Source organism: Eucalyptus grandis, chromosome 8 (assembly GCF_016545825.1).
Source record: "Eucalyptus grandis isolate ANBG69807.140 chromosome 8, ASM1654582v1, whole genome shotgun sequence".
Classification (NCBI taxonomy): domain Eukaryota; kingdom Viridiplantae; phylum Streptophyta; class Magnoliopsida; order Myrtales; family Myrtaceae; genus Eucalyptus; species Eucalyptus grandis.
Window position 1 is genome coordinate 66,810,362 of NC_052619.1, and position 16,456 is coordinate 66,826,817.

At 39.3% G+C, this 16,456-nt stretch overlaps 2 protein-coding genes across 2 annotated transcripts; one reads left to right on the forward strand and one right to left on the reverse strand.

Annotated features, from left to right (window-relative positions):
• The first annotated feature begins 7,209 nt into the window (after positions 1-7,209).
• Positions 7,210-9,485, forward strand: LOC104415678 (stress-associated endoplasmic reticulum protein 2). The gene is made up of 3 exons (XM_039298670.1): positions 7,210-7,368; positions 8,204-8,360; positions 9,156-9,485. Exons 1-3 carry the CDS (start codon positions 7,366-7,368, stop codon positions 9,200-9,202), a joined length of 207 nt encoding a protein of 68 aa, XP_039154604.1. The 5' UTR covers positions 7,210-7,365; the 3' UTR covers positions 9,203-9,485.
• A 747-nt stretch (positions 9,486-10,232) lies between these two features.
• On the reverse strand, positions 10,233-15,018 carry LOC104415679 (F-box only protein 6). Its single transcript, XM_010027007.3, has 2 exons — positions 14,666-15,018; positions 10,233-11,894 (listed from the first exon to the last, which is right to left on the reverse strand). Exons 1-2 carry the CDS (start codon positions 14,836-14,838, stop codon positions 10,652-10,654), a joined length of 1,416 nt encoding a protein of 471 aa, XP_010025309.1. The 5' UTR covers positions 14,839-15,018; the 3' UTR covers positions 10,233-10,651.
• Positions 15,019-16,456: the final 1,438 nt, after the last annotated feature.

Below are 16,456 nucleotides of genomic sequence, written 5' to 3' on the forward strand. Positions count from 1 at the left end.
GGATTTATAACCAACAAGTACCCTCAAGACACTCATTAATAAAATACTTATATCATCACGTGAAGAGAGAAAAAAAAGTTTAGGAATCAATTTATCCAATTGAAAGGCCTAAGGTGGAATTAGTACTAATACAAGAGATTTAAGACTTATTATTTGGTATTTTTCCCAAATCAAATAAAGAAAACCGACAACTCTCAATACATTGCTCTTCTTGTGTTTGGATGTATAACCATTTCTTCTTAAGGATATGTAAAAGTATCCTAAAGATACTCGTTAATAAAATACTTATATCATCGTGTAAGGAGGAAAAAAAATTCCTGTGCCTAATAAATTAAAACCCTTGTAATTTCATCCGTTGAAATTGTCGTCTTCTAACCGGCTCAGATATGTACATCATCAATTAACTTCTCTAGCAAAGTCTAAGTTAATCTAATCAGTCAATGGAGATAAACTTTTTTTTATGACTAACCATTTGACAAGTCATTCTTAATCAAAACAAAACAAGATTAGGGCATCGCGGATCGAGGCATGCATTGCATGCGACGGAAAATATAAAAAGAGAACGGCTGACGAAATGCCGACGCCGACCAGGAGCATAAAGTTCAGTTCAGAGCAATCAAACTGGCCTCTCCAATCAAATTGCTCGTTTATCCTTTCGATGTGAATCGTTATTATTTTAATTGTTATTCCGCCCCCATCTATTTTTTTTTATTTTCACTTTTTAACATTGTTGTCTAGTTCACGTAAGCCACGTTGGAAGTGCCGGCTCCAAGTGAGGCACTTAAGGCATCAGGCGACGTGGCCGTCGGATGGTTTCCACGTGTAGGGATCTAATCCCCCCGGGACGATTAAAGTCTTAATGGATTGATTTGATGGGTTTAATTTAATCCGTGGAGATTAGGAAAGGGATAACAGGTATTGATTTTTGGGATCGTAGGAGGGGGGTCCATGGGCATCCAGAGCAATTAATTCTGGATGATAGCGATGTGTCCACGAGATGGACGGTGGGAATTGGCCAACCGTGCTCTCTTTTTCTTTCGCTTTTTCATTTTTTTATTCAGGTAAATGCCATAAAAAAATCTCACATTACACCCATCATAACACATTTATCCCAAATTTTATACTCGTGTGACAAGTTTTCACTAAATTTTTACCCTTAACTGTTTTTTTTAATACAAAAACTCAAATTTAGACTAGTGCCACATATATGTCATCCATTAAGAATTTTTTTCTCATTTTTTTCTTTTTTTCCTTCCTCGTTCATCTTTACTGCCGCCCTAGCCGCAATCGCCACCCTTACTGTCACCATTACCACTGTCTTCACTGTCACTAAACCAAAGAAGAAAATGAACGAGAAAGCTAGGAAAAAGGAAAAAAAAAAACGAGAAAAAAATCACTCCAACACTACTTGCTTTCCATCAACCTTGTAGGGTACCACATAAGAATTTTAGCTGCATTCAAAGGAAATTTTGACGAAGGGAAAATACAAATACAAGTTTAAATGAACGTATCATTCGGATACAAATTTAGAGTCTTTGGTGTCATTGAAATAGGTCATATGAGTACAGATTTGGAGTCTATAGTGTCAAGGGAATAAGTTTCGAGTAAATGTATTATAGTGAACATAATTTGAAGTTTTATGAAAGAAGAGTTTCAAATCTAGGGGCCAAACGCTTTGAAAAAATTTGTATTTAATGTTCGCCTAATTCACTCAAATTTTAGAAGGAAATTAGTTGGCCAAAAAGGACACTTAAGAGTGGGATTAACATATTGGTTGATTTTAAAAAGGGAAGGGAGATTAGGAAAATGGAATATTCGGCCATGGCTGGAAAGCCGCATGCACTATCAAATCATCATGAGTTTTAGTTATTCGGATTAAAGTAATAATAATCATCGGTTTAGCTGTGTTCCTTAACCTTAAATTGCTGGGTGACTCGCACCGCAATAGCCGTACCAATCATGAGGAATTATCGTCTCTCACTTTTTTAAAGATTTTTTTATCAAAAAAAGTTAAAGTTGGGGGGAATCACCATGTTCCTCCAGCGAAAAGTAGATAAATAAAAACTTGATTGGATCGCCATCTTTTGTTGCTACGTCCTAATCTAACATGAGAGATACTGCTAAATGTGCGAGATCATTATATTCGAGATTGATCAATCAATCAAATACTCTGAAAAAAAGAAGAAAAAAAACGCGTCACTTGTCGTTGCTTACATTCTCATCATAGCTAGCACGCGACACGTGCCTGAATATCCGAATGTGCGAGGCGGCTGCTCGAAACAAACCAAAAACAACTGACTGTGTTGAACACGCAAACAAGCTGAGCGATCAAGAGCGTCTTCCTATCATATCTACAGTAAAAATGTTCCTGAAGTTAGATAGGACTGCTAAAAATTTTAATCACTTTTTCTCAGGCTAGTCAAGTCCCTATTTGCTTTAATTGACCAAGCAAGCCATCAGAAAGTCCAAAATGCATGCTCAATACTCATTACCATGTGGCCGAAAACCAGTGATCGAGGCGTATGCGTGATTTTTGGGTTTGGTTGCTCCGACGCCGACCGATTTCAGGGCAAATGTGTGAGCATAGAACGAGCAAAAATCTTTGTGAAATTGGGGAAATTTTTGCGAAATTCACGCGTCAAATGGATTCGTGTAGTAGTGGAAATCAACCACACCGTCGACGGTCCAGACAGTCAAAAAACGCAGTTTGATATTTGCCAAACTACCCTTTTTTTGTCATTGTTAATACGGCTCTTTTTCAGTTTAGACATAAAACATCAGGAGACATGCCTTCCGGACACCCACCTGACCTTGTGGAAAAAGAAGCATGAATGTTTTTCTTTGTTTCCCCTCAATTTGTGATTGCTTCAAAAGTCAAAGTCATACATGTCGCACCCCGGAAGCAATCTAAGCAGAAAATAATCCCCGCACCTTGTTATAAGTTCACAGAACCTCCAAGTTAGTGCGGCCACTGGTCCGATGGCAGGCCAATCACAACTCTCGATTATCTTGTATACGATTACAAGCTTATAATTGTTCCACTACTGTAGCAATTACTATTCACTATTGTATATGTGGAGGGAAACCACATCTGTGTAAAAAGTAAATGAAATGCACACGAGACACCTAGCTAACCTTGTGGAAAAACAAGCGTGAATGTTTTTTTATGTTCCCTTTCAATTTGTAATAGTTTTGAAAGTCCAAGTCCAACATGTCGCACACTAGAGACAATTTGAGCAAAAAGTAATCCTAGCACCTTATTGTAGTTCACACAACCTGCAATCGATTGACAATGGGCCAATCACAACTCTTGATTATCTTGTATACGATTACAAGCTTATACTTATTGTAGCAATTACTATTTACTATTGCATATGTGAGGGAAACCACATGTAAGTAAAAAGTAAGTGAAATGCACACGAGACACCCACCTAACCTTGTTGAAAAACAAGCGTGAATGTTTTTTTATGTTCCCTTTCAATTTGTAATAGTTTTGAAAGTCCAAGTCCAACATGTCGCACACTACAGACAATTTGAGCAAAAAGTAATCCCAACACCTTATTATAGTTCACACAACCCACAGGTCGATGCGACTATCAGTCCAACAGTGGGCCAATCACAACGCTCAATTATCTTGTACATGATTACGAGCTTGATATGCTCAAAAAATAAAAACTATTAAATGAAGTTGTAGTTCTTCTCACGCTTAATCTAATTCGAATTTAGGACTTCCAACTCTAAAATATTATAAGATTTTATGGAATCACTATTAACTATTCTAAAATTTAAGCTATATTAAATAACATATACACCTTAATAATCAAGCGATGTGGGACATTTCAACATAGTTATTTTTTATTTTTTTATAAGATAAATAAATTGTGTTTTATCTTACCTTTACCAAAAAAAAAAATTGTGCTTAATTATTATTTGAAGAAAAGTGCGGTTGCTTGATATAGACGTGAATAGGAAACGAAAGCATGTGCGATGGTTTCGAATGATTGAGAAACCCTCCTTTTCCGGCTCATGATTTTCCTACATGATCGTCGGCACAAGGCCTAAAAAAGATCCGACAAGGATAAAGATAAGACAATGATGCGGTTTAAGAAGAAAGCGCTAAAGACCGGGGAAGCTTTGGAATCCTGCGATTGATCCCCGATAGAAGAGGATTTCTGCAGACAAAAATTAGATGGGCCGAATGCAGTTTTCTGGCGGCCCATTTCATCAAGTGGTGTAAAAACCATAGTCCACTGAGCTGTCCAAAGTGGTTCCTTGGCTCAAGAATAAAAGTAGGAACAGTTTCGAAAGAACATCTCTGAATAATTTAGGATGTGAGTGATGAGTGAAAACATGGAGATCCATCGTTTTAAAGTATGTGATGGATCAGTTGTATCACTGATGTGGTATGACCGACTAATCATATTGTCTGCACGATAGGTATCCCAACCAACTCTGCATTTGAATTTTCTGGATTCTTATTTATGATTGACTTGCTTCTTCACGTGTCACTGTCGCGTGTTTCATTTGATGCACAAAATATTTCTTCGTTTTTACGCTATTATTATTGAAATAAGTGTTCCAGGTATCACTTGAAGTAATTCAAATAAGCGAATGACAAACTTTGCGGGGTTATATATATGTATAATCACATCATTTGTCGATGATTTTATTTCAAATACAAAAGATGTGTTTACTATGGATTTTATGAAGTACCTTGAATAGAATATGTTTCATCGAAGTTGAGACATTAAATTAGGGAAGATCTCTCGGTGGTCACTGCGAGATCGAGCCATTCGATGAGCTACTTAAGCTTGTCGTCCTTCTCGCACTTTCATCATTTGTAGAGGCACTTCCAAGGGAGGGACTAGGACTATGATGTTTGCCATAAGTTGTCTTTTTTATGTTAGATATCTGAGAATTAGAGTTATTTGGGCGAGAGTAGGCGATCTCTGTCACTAATTATCAACACCATGAGCTATGTCCATGATAAATAGATGCGTGTGTCACAGGTCAATCGTTCCTTGGGCCATGACACACCCGTGATACACCCGTGTGTAAGTTAAAAAGAGTGGTTTAATCAAATTCTTAACTAAGATGAATGCTTAATGGTTTAATGTAAACTTCTATTTTAATATCTCATTCATGATGTAAGATTCAAATTCTTGACCTCTTCTTTGTCAAAGATAGAAGATATCGTCGAGAGAATTATAGCATTGGTGAAACTTAACGCATTGAAATCATTATAGAAAAATTGTAAAGCTGAGGTTTCCAAAACTCACAACAAAACGCAGAATTTGTTTTCTAATGTTTGGTAGATGAAATTGTACATGTTGTCCCCTTGTGCTAGTGCCACATGTATGTAGCTCATCTATTTGATAACACCGGTTGAGTTGAAGATAATTATGAGGATTAACCGACACCTTACGCATAGACATATCTTGTTAACAAAATTACATGCGTCTGAATATTTTTAATATGGAAAAATTCCTGAAAAGAGAGAAATTTGGGACAAAAGAAAAGAAGCTATTTCATTTGCATTTGTCTCGCTAAAAAACTCGGATTATGATATTTGTGTAAGTATTTCCAATAAATTTTTCGTAACGGCCAATTTCTTTATATGGGTAATTTGAATTCGCGTATGTTAAGCAATCTACAGTAACCCGAAAATATGGAAATTCCATGTGAAGCCTAACACAAGATCGGACGAGGAATATAAAATCGAGGATTGTATTAATCAAATCTGCACTTTCTTCGAGAGAAAAAAGAATGGATTTTATCAACTAGTCAATGAATGCTTGAACTGGGGGAGTTAGTGGATTAGAGCTGGTCGACTCAGTTCTGTTTGTTGGACCAATTCAATGCGATCTGGTCTTAGTTAGCTGTTGGCCAGCAAGATCGCCGCGTTATAAATAAAGATTATATTATACAAGCTCTATGTGCCAACTGCTTCATTGATACAAAGTCAAACTAAATTTAATGGTTGCAAAAGAAGAGAGACCAACCGGAAGAGGTCAAGCCACATGTTAAGTGGGTCTTGAACTCATTCTTTTAGGTGGGAAAAAGTCGGGATTCATTTTTTTTTTCTTAGACGATTAATAGGGCAAATATTAGTTTAACGATTTTTTTTTATAGAAAATTATTAAGCGTTTCCAAATTATCGAAAAGGGAGCGGGGGCTCCAACATGGGTCCATCCCCGCATCTAAACATCGCACGGAATTTGACGGCCCTTTTAAGTTTTAACGCGAAAGCGATACGAATAGCCCTAATTATTCTTTAGAAAATTAATCTCTTAGACATTATAATAAACACGTATATGTGTCCATGCCACTTAGAAGCTCATCAAATTATTCAAAGCCGAAGTTTTCTTTTTCTGCATCTAGACTCGAGAACAACACAAGCCTTTCCTCCTTAGAATGAATTACTTAGCTAAATGTTATGTTAATAACATGTGACTTCGAAGTTTAAATTTAGAAAATATTTGCTTATTGCGTGGATATATATTAATTTGCAGTAGCCTCCCTTAAAAACATCCTGTCACTATCAATGTACATGTTAAGAGAAATTAGATTCTACTTTCTATCCTCAACAATGGAATAGCTAAATTATAAAACATAACGAAAAAAAAAACACGAGTAATATATATAGATTTTTTTAAAGATTATAAATGTTTCATATAAAATAGGAGTTTGTTTCTCACACCCATTAAAAAGGAAAGAGAAATATAAAAGCGAAAATCATCCAAAGCAGATTATGTATATGAGAATGGATTTCTCGAATAAAAATAAAAGTTCTCGTTAAAACGAGAATTATAATTAGTTCCTTCGTGAAATAAAAAAAAAAAAAAAAAAAACTTAACTTTATAATTGGATAATTTCACAAGTCAACAATCCAACGTTGAATATAATCAATCATGTCCGATTTGCCGGACAAAATTCCCACATGCGTCCGATGAATCATTCCGCTAAATGCGACGCGCCGCCGGGGATTGCTTTTGGTGAGGGCCGACGGTGACCGAGACGCGCATGTGGTAGATTAATTAGAAGTCAAAGAAAGGGAGAGAGGAAGGATCGCCTCCTCGCTGCAACCAGCCAATGGGATCCCGACGCGTGTCCGGATCCACGCGTTCCAGCCAATGGGACGGGAGTCGGTGACGCTCCGCTCGAAGTCGGGCCCCGTCACCCTAAATAGATTTCTCGGCTGGGGAAAGCTCTATAAAAACCCGGAACTGCGGATCGTTCCGCCTCAACGATTAGATTCGCCAGCGAGACGAGACCGGATCGCCTGCTCCCGCGCGCATTCTTCTTCGGCTTCGTTGCGGATTTGATTCGCGTCCGTCTCCTCTTCGGGATCTCGCCTCCATCGCCATGGTAAATCTCGGCCTCCTCCTTCCTCTTCCGCTTCGTCTCCCGCGTTCGGGTTCGGGTCGGGCTGGTCCTTGCGGGGGGAGCTTCTGGTTCTTCCCGTCCCGATCGATGCCGCTTCTTTCGGATCTTCCGGAGCGGATGGATGATCGGATTCGATCCGTTCACGATCTGGAAATTTTAGCGGCGTTTCGCTGATTTATCGATTCGAATCGCGACCTGCAGCGTCGTTGATTAGATCGAGCTTTCGGCTGTTTTGAGGATTTAAGAATGCAATGGCGTTCTCGGTTGAGTCGATGTCCGTGCTGATCCGGTTGAAAATTGCTCCGTGCAAGCATGCATCTTGAAAGGTCGCGAGGCTCTAACTCGGAAATCGCTTCGATCTATCGAGTTCGAGTCCATTAGCTTCGCGATGTATCGTTACACGACCTCGGGAAGGTCGTTGCATCTGGAAATATAGTGACTTTCTAGGAAGATCTGTTCTGCGATTAATGCCCGTTGAGGAATGTTGGAGTCGATTAGCTTGTTGCGTCTGGAAATATCGCGACTATCTTGTCACATTGTCCTTTGTTTGTGCTGTGATCTATGTCCGTCGGGTCGGGTAATGTGGAAATCGATCGCGTGTTGCTAATTTCGGTAACTTAGAATTGCTTTCATGGAAGAATGTTGCGAAACATGGTCCTTGTTGTGTGGTAGTTTCTGCTTCGTGTCAGTTGCTAGGCATGGCTGATGAAACTGATTCCGATTGCCTGATTTAGTTCTAGAAGATTTTAGATCGAGCGTCTTAGATAATAAGTCGGTGTGCAATATTTAGGTGCTGAACGAATTTTTTCCCTTTCAGACTACATCAAGGCGTTTCGCGGACAGGAAGGTGGACAGGTTCGAAAAGAATATTAAGAAGAGAGGAGCTGTGCCTGAAACGACCGTCAAGAAAGGAAAGGACTATCCCGTCGGCCCACTGTTGCTTGGGTTCTTCATTTTCGTCGTCATCGGCTCATGTGAGACTTTCCTGCTTGGCTTCTAATAATCAATTTAGATAACTTTCCGGTTTCATCTTATCAGCATATTTTACTTGGCTGAGTAATTTAGAAACTTTGTTACCAATCTGCTGGAGTTGTCGCCGTCATGGACACTGCTTGTTCGCTCAATTTGTAAACTTGAATACAAAACTCATATCCTGCTGTGTGTAAAATTCTCCTGGAAAAAAATTTGCAATGCACCAGTAACTTAGAAGGAAAGCAGAAGGCTTGTCTCATACAGGATAGATTTCCTTTTATTTTTTACATGATGATGCTTATTGCAATTGTCTGATTTATGATTTCTCGTTATAAGAAGACACATTTTCTCCATCTTTTACAGTCTAACTAGGAAAGACAAGTACTTTCAGAGAAAGTTGTCCTCATGGTTATCCCCATCTAATATGAAGTGAAGTTGGTTAAGGAAATGATTGACATTCACGTCGTTATTTCTTTCTTGGCGACCAGCATATGCATTTTCACTTGTTTTGCTTATCTTATGCCCCTGTACCAGTATTCCAATGTTGAAAGACCACTTAATCTCCTTAATGCACTTCTTGGTATCAAACTGGTGTGGTGCTAAATACATGGTAAGTTTGGTGCCATTGAACCAGTTGCACCAAACCCGATTGACATCATGACTCTCGAACTATCGGGTCTATTCTTAGACATGCGAATGCTTTGTTGCTCACTACTCTGTAATGTTAATGTCAATCACAGTCCTCATAAGGTGATGGTTCATAGTTCTAACCATTCTGTTTTTCTTGCATGTAACAGCTCTTTTCCAGATTATCAGGACTGCAGCAAGCGGAGGAATGGCATAAGCTTGGAATGATGGAGACAGTATTGTCATCCTCCTAGTCTGTAGGGAACAGAGAAATGGAAATGGAAAATTTATCCGGCTAGTTATCATGGTGTGAATTCTCGATTTGAATATAACATGATCCCTTTATTTTTCTCAGTTTAGTTTCTCTTTTAAGGAAATTTGTTCTAATGATGACGAGAGCTGTTTCAATGATGCTCGGATGTTGGACTTAATGTGGTGCTTTTCACCCTTCATATAATTCAGGCAAGAGCCATACGAATTACAGCTGTGTGTTCAGTTTATATTTCTGTGAAATTAATGGAGTACATGGATGAGGATGAATCATCTTGCAGGATATGAAGGATGCATTTCTTTCGCCTAAAAAGAATGATTTAAAAATAATCACTTGAATTTCTTACAAAAATGAATGAATGAAATCTTTTTAATTGTTCACAATAATATTTAGACATAAATTATTATTGATGATGAAAACATTTTTTGTTAATTAATTATTTTGGGCAATATAAGTTAATTTTTTAAGATATATTTTTAAATCAATCATTTTCGGTAAAATAAACGGACCCAAAAGTTGCACAAGACATGCTCTCAATTGGTCCCCCATTATTTGTTCGAGAAAATCACATTTACAGATTCAACTTCTTGTACGACATCTCTTGTCCAACATCTTGCAATCTAATGTGAGAAAGTAGGTCCGCTGCAGCAGGGTTAAAATGAGACGGATAGCTGGTGAATTATTCAAGGATTCCCTGTGCTCCTCGGACAATTGGGAGCCTATGATTACAAAGGCTAGCATACAAAATAAACAAGCGGGTCATGTTGAGACGCCTGACTCCGCCACAGCACTTCATCATTTTTTTCGTACACTAATCTTTTAAACTACTCTTCCTGTTGAGGGTCGGGCTGAGAAGTTGCTGGGACAGACCATATCATAGAAATTTGATGTGCAGTTGCAAGAGAAAGTAACGGTGCATACATGGTGTGAGTTCCATCACCAATTCTTTGGAGACGAAAATTTGTCACCTAGCAGAAAAGTGAATCGCTCTCATCTTTCATAAGAGGTTTGTACTCCAACAAACATCAGAGTTACTCTCCACTAAGATGAAAGTCAAATCACTCTTAACACAACATTACAGCACAAACTACATTAAGAACCCGTCAGTTTACTTTCAATATAAGCCTTAAAAACCCAAAATTGAAAGACAAAAGCGGTACGGGAATATGTTTTCTGGTGATTGGAGTTATTTGTCCGCATAAGTTTGTACATGAACAAAGCACGTAGATCGTGTGGCTAACCCCATGGCATTCCCACTGGACGAGCAAGACATAGAAAATCTAGCCACAGAAAAAACTAGCAGCTTAAACATACAGCCAACCAACCAAAATAAAAAACCAAATCGAAATCCCTAATCTGAACAAGCCATGGCTGCCAGACGTGAAGGAAATCGGTTCAAGCAGTAGCGCTTAAGCAAGGGTAGAAGGCAGTACCGCATGCTATCCACTGCCTCTTCCGCCCGCGTGGCACCACGCATCCAGGCACCTTCAGCCATTCCTTGTTCGACATATCATAAGTAACCAGTCTGTTCATTTGTCTAGACCTCAATGACAACATGAGCAAACCTTTGTTGCCCAAGCAAGTCATCCTAACGTGCTTTCCGTAGAAATCCAAGCACCATTCATTTGGCATTCTGTCAACCTCCTTCCACAAGAGCGTCATCTTCTGCAGCTCCCATATGCATACACACGTGGCAGCATTCTTGGTAAGCAAACCTACCAGCATGATACGCCCCCCACACTCAGCAAGCGTGCGGTCGGTCAGATGAAGCGGGGCTGGTATTATGAACTGCTTCCAGATTCTGGTGACCATGTTGTAGGACACGATCCCTTCCGGATCTGAGCGCATGAAGTAGAGTGTGTCGTCAATGGAAACTGCCTGTGACTTGAAGTTCAGTGATAATGGGAGCTTGATGTTCGGCGGCATGGTTCCAGGACGGAGCCAAGAGTTCTTCACCGAGTCGTAAATCTCATACTCCCCCTTGCACCCCACCCACATTATCTTATAGCCCCCAGTGGCAGAACTTCCATTCAGGGTCATCCCCACTGCAATGCGAGACCAGACCTTAATGGATCTAGCTGGCAACTCTTTGGAAGACTGAGTAAGAGGGTTACAGACATAAAAATTTCTGTGACCAATGTCAAGAAAGCAGACAAGCCCCCCAGCGGAGGCAACTGGCAACACGATTATATTTGCAGGCAGAGAAGATATAGTGGGGTGGTGCCATTTCTTCAGGGAAGGATCGTACATGACCCCAGAATTCACATTCTCATGAGTGATAGTGTAAAACCATGGATAAGCTTGTTGAACCTGGGCACAATGCTGAGAGAAACTCTGAGAGCAGAGTAACGAGTTCCACTTCCGACACACTGCCCGGAAGCGAAAGAATGTCGCGATAGGAAGTCTTGCAATAACAGCTTCGAAAAGGTCTTCTGGGAATTCTCTCCAGATTTCTTGGTCCATAACCTCGGCTGATTTGTCATTATTTGCAGACTTACCCTGGTTGCGCTCTTTTCGAGATTTCTTGGAAGGGGGAGGCTTGCAGGGATCTATATTTTTTATTCCTCTGGACTTTCCAGCAGCCATTATGGGGCTACAATATTCTGGAGAACTTTCATCAATATCAAGAAAGCACCATCTGTTCAAATAGCATAGCAAGTCATTGCAAAAAATGGCATCAGCATTTTGTTCTGACTTCTGATTACAAAATCTAATGCTAACGGGCGCCCAAGAAAGAATACATTATTAATGAAGATAGCATATACAGAAATAAGCAAATTCTCATTCTGCAGAGCATTATCGACTCTGAGGTCTATTTGTTTGGTCAGAACACGACTAAGTGCCACTTTCAAATTTTCAAGCAACATAAAGCAAGGAATTTCATCAGTCAACTCATCAATCAACTCTCCCAAAGATAAACAAGAAGACTCATCAGAAATAAGAGCATGTCAAGCAGCTACACTTATGGGAACTATAAAACCATCGACCTCTGCAAACCATTACTCAATTTGATTTAGAAGAGTAAATACAAATACACCTTGAATATCTGGAACTTAAGGAATTTCACAGATTTCATACTCCAATATACCACATTATACACTATCTCATGTTTATTCAGAAAGCCATTTTACGAATAGTTGTTGAGTTCTAAAACTATAGTCACAAATCCATAGTGCAAAATAACTGCTTCAAATACTTTAATAAAGGTTTTTCAAAACCACCAACCAGAGAATAACATTAAAGGACACACGTGAACTCATGCACGCATGAGAGAGACTTCATACATGACCCATCACATCAACAGAGTTCAAAACACTATATAGAAGGCATATCCATGAATTCAATTGACATTAGACAGTAACAAGAACTTTTTTGGAAAAGGCATGTTCAAACATTCACTCATCATTAGACCAAAACCAGAACTCTTCTCAAAAGCAATTCAACAATTTATAACCAAAGATCAACTGAAGAGTACTACCAATAGTAAGGTTGCTACCATGAGGTTATAGAAATGCAGAATTAGAAGTAATGTTTGACAAGGTATAGAAATAGAAGATATTGCTTAATTGTTGTGTTTTTAACTTTTACCAACTAAACTTCCTGTATTTACCAGTAATTCTGTTTCTCCTAGTGACATGACAAAGTCAAATGGAATGTTTATAGAGAATCAAACACCTACAGGAGATTTGAAACTAAAGGTGAACATACTAAATAGATACAACATGATATTTAATTCCATTTGCATTTGATTCTTTCAAACCTTTGAAATCAAGGATTTCATCTCTTAGGACTCAGATTGGAGTAAAGCTCACGTTGCTTGAACAACTGATTTACTTTTATCACTGTGGACTAAATTTAGCCTTTGACTTAACAAAAAGTCTGCCCTGAATTACAAAACAAGGGTCCCTATCCTGAGAGTTCTACAAATTCATCTTCAAAAAATAGTAACAATGAAGACCACACAAGATAAAGAGTCCACAAATATCAAAGATATAACAGAGGTGGGTTTTTGCTGAATTGAAAGGAAAAGAGGAAGCATCAAGCCATCACAACCGTAAAATCTTAATATTCTTTATAGAGAAATGAACTGCCTTATTTCTTTCCATCGCAAAATCGTAGCAGGATAAATTAATCTAACACTAGAAAGATACAGAGATCTAATGCATGTATGGATTGAAAATTCTCTCTCAAAATACAATTGCCTCTTAGAGTGGCACAATCTACCCAGTAAATGCACTAAAACAGGACCACTTGATATCAATTAATATCATCATGGAAAAGAACTAACGTGGAAACATTCTCACCCTTTCAGTTGGGAGAAAAAGACAATGCAATTTGAGCACAGTGCCCTTAGATATGAATATGCAAGACAAGTATCAATTTCTTCCCACGTGACAACCAAAGGACCCAGCTACAATGGATTTTCGCAAAATAAAATCTGGAAAATACATATATAAATCAGAGTTCAAGCTATGTGATCTTGGAGACATATCTACCATATGTAAAGCAAACTCAAACAGGATATTCTAAATTGATAACTGTAAAGCCCATTCATATTTGTCAGGTGGATGAAATTTTACGTTGTACACAAGAAAAGAAACCGCGAGTTTAATACTTAATACTAAGCCAAATCCGTGGACTAACTATCCTAGGGGTGGGGCCATTCTTTGTATCGAGTTTGTTAATCCCTTATCTTTACAGGCGAGGGTTCTAGGCAAGGAAGACTACATTTTCAGCTCAAAGGAAGATGACTCCGATTACTTTCCGCAGAAAGCTTTGTGTTGTGGCCCAGACAGCAAGCTTTTTAGGTTTTTCTCCTTTACCATCCGACTTTTCTTCCGGAATGAATCCGTTAATCCAAAATTATCACCTACCCCATAAATCTCTCCCCCGAATCTTGCTCATCCTAAAACCACGCAAATTTTACTTCTGAAACGACCAAATTCTTCCAAGACTCCTCCTTTCTCAAGAAACCCAAAACTCGACCCACATTCCAGCCCATACGCACGCCGCCGCTAATCCTAAGGTAGGTAACCCGATTCACGCACAAACGCACTCGCAATGAAGAGACGAAAGCAGCACAAAGAAGGCCAGCCATCATAACTAAACCATCAAACGCCCAGCTCGAAAGATTGTATAGAAAAAGCAGGAACCGCAGAACGCGTCTCCGCAAGCAAGACCTACACAGCCGGAAACCAAAAGGCAGAAGAGCTCGAAAACGAATTACAACGCCTCGCGACGCGAAATCGGAACAACGTAGGCGCGCGACACTCCGAAACCTAACAAAAGGCCGGGAAACGACAAAAAAAAAAAAAAAAAAAAAAAAGAACAGAACGGCGCGGAGGAAGCCATGTTGGGGGGCCCCGGACCGCGAGCGAAAACGACGAGATGGCGCAGAGAGATTGGGACCTGCGATCGAGGCGGTCGTGGAGGAGGCGAGGCGGCTCGTCGGTGTCGGGGGGAAGGAGTTGCTGCTGCTGCTGCTGCTGGAGCTGGTGGGGATAATAGGGGGAGCCGTAGAGTTCGCAGAGCTCTTGAAGCTGACCTATGAAATGTCTCAGCATGGCCAGCTCCGCTTCCATGCCCCTCCCCGGCGAGAGAAAGAGCGAGCGGCGGAGGAGGACGAGGAGGACGAGAAGAAGAAGCGTCGCCAATCGCCTCCCTACGCGCCACCGCCCGCGGCGGCCCCGCCGCGAATCGCCACCGCAACCACCATCTCCCCGTCTCTCCCTCTCTCTCTTTCTGGGACTTTTCTCTCTCTCTCTCTCTGAGTGTCTTATGCTACTTAGTCCCCCTCTCTCGGGTCCGCCCAATCATCCTTTTCCACGTCAGCAACACGGGTTTTCGCTACCTCCCCCTTTTTTTTTTTTTTTTTTATTATTATTATTATTTTAATCCCTTAATTCTGGGGTCTTCGAAATCGCAGTTAATTATTTGTATTTTCCCGCACGCAACTTCGCTCTCGTGATTATTTTCCCTTCGCCCTGCTTTATGTCCGCTCTAGCCTCCCTTCGTGATTTTACCTCTTTGTCCCTCGCCGGTCAACGGAATCGCAGAAAGCCTATGGTTGAGAATAATTCCTTTTTCGCTCTATGAAAGTCTATAAAAGTGAACAAAATATTTCAATGGTATATGTGCTCCTTCATCAAAAATCGATCTTTTCTTATATTCTTCTGCTTTCACTTTCGTAGGCTGCCTTTCCAGACTTCCGATACCCCGTCGCATTAATTATCTCTCTTTGAGGATACATACAAAATTTGAAAGATTTATAATTTCTCGCAATTCATGTATCCTAGGTTTTGCGAATCATGTTGCAATAACCATGTATGTCTTCTAATGCATGTTCGATGAGAAATGCGCGAAGAAACTCTCGAAAATACTGATTAATTCATATTGCCGATTTGAGATTTATCATTCGTCATGCACTTTTTGTCAATAAAATTTATTGATGTACTTCAAAATCATGGAAAGTGGAGTTCAGTTCAATACAATCATACAAAAGAAAACTCAAACAAACAAGAGAAATGACATCATAAAGTACGATTTTGTTTCGGCCGAATGATAGGATACTACTCAGCATTTCTCATACTTCTTTAAGAAAACTTAAACAAGCATGAGAAATGCCGTCATAAAGTCCAATTTTGTTTTGGCCGGACAATGAGATACTACTCAAGCATATATCCCCAGTCTCTTTCTTCTCTCTTCGTCACGTTCGAGTTCCCATTTAGACCATGCCTATGATAAGGATAAACTATTTAGTTTTTCTATGACCTAAGCTTTTAAGAATATATTATTACACAAATGTCGAGTTCGGAATATTTTCTCTAGGCCTATTTCCCAAAAAAGCCCCAAATTTCAAATATAATCTCAATTCTACCCCAAATATTTTTTTGGTCTTAGAAAAACTTTCAAACTTTAGGTCCAGTCCTAAATCTATCTCGAATATTTTTTATCACAAAAAAAACTCCAAAATTTAAGTCTAATCCCAAATCCACCCCAAACATTTTTTTTTAAAGAAAAATAATCAATTTTTACTCTAATCCTAAATCTACCTCTGTTCGTAGTTTGTTGACCCTAACTTTTATATCCTAAAATGATTTTATTCTAAAGATAACTTTATGTGTTGCCTTGACGATATGGATTAGTTATCGATGTGGGAATGTCGCGTCAAATTAGAACTAGATTGCAGGATAAATTTAC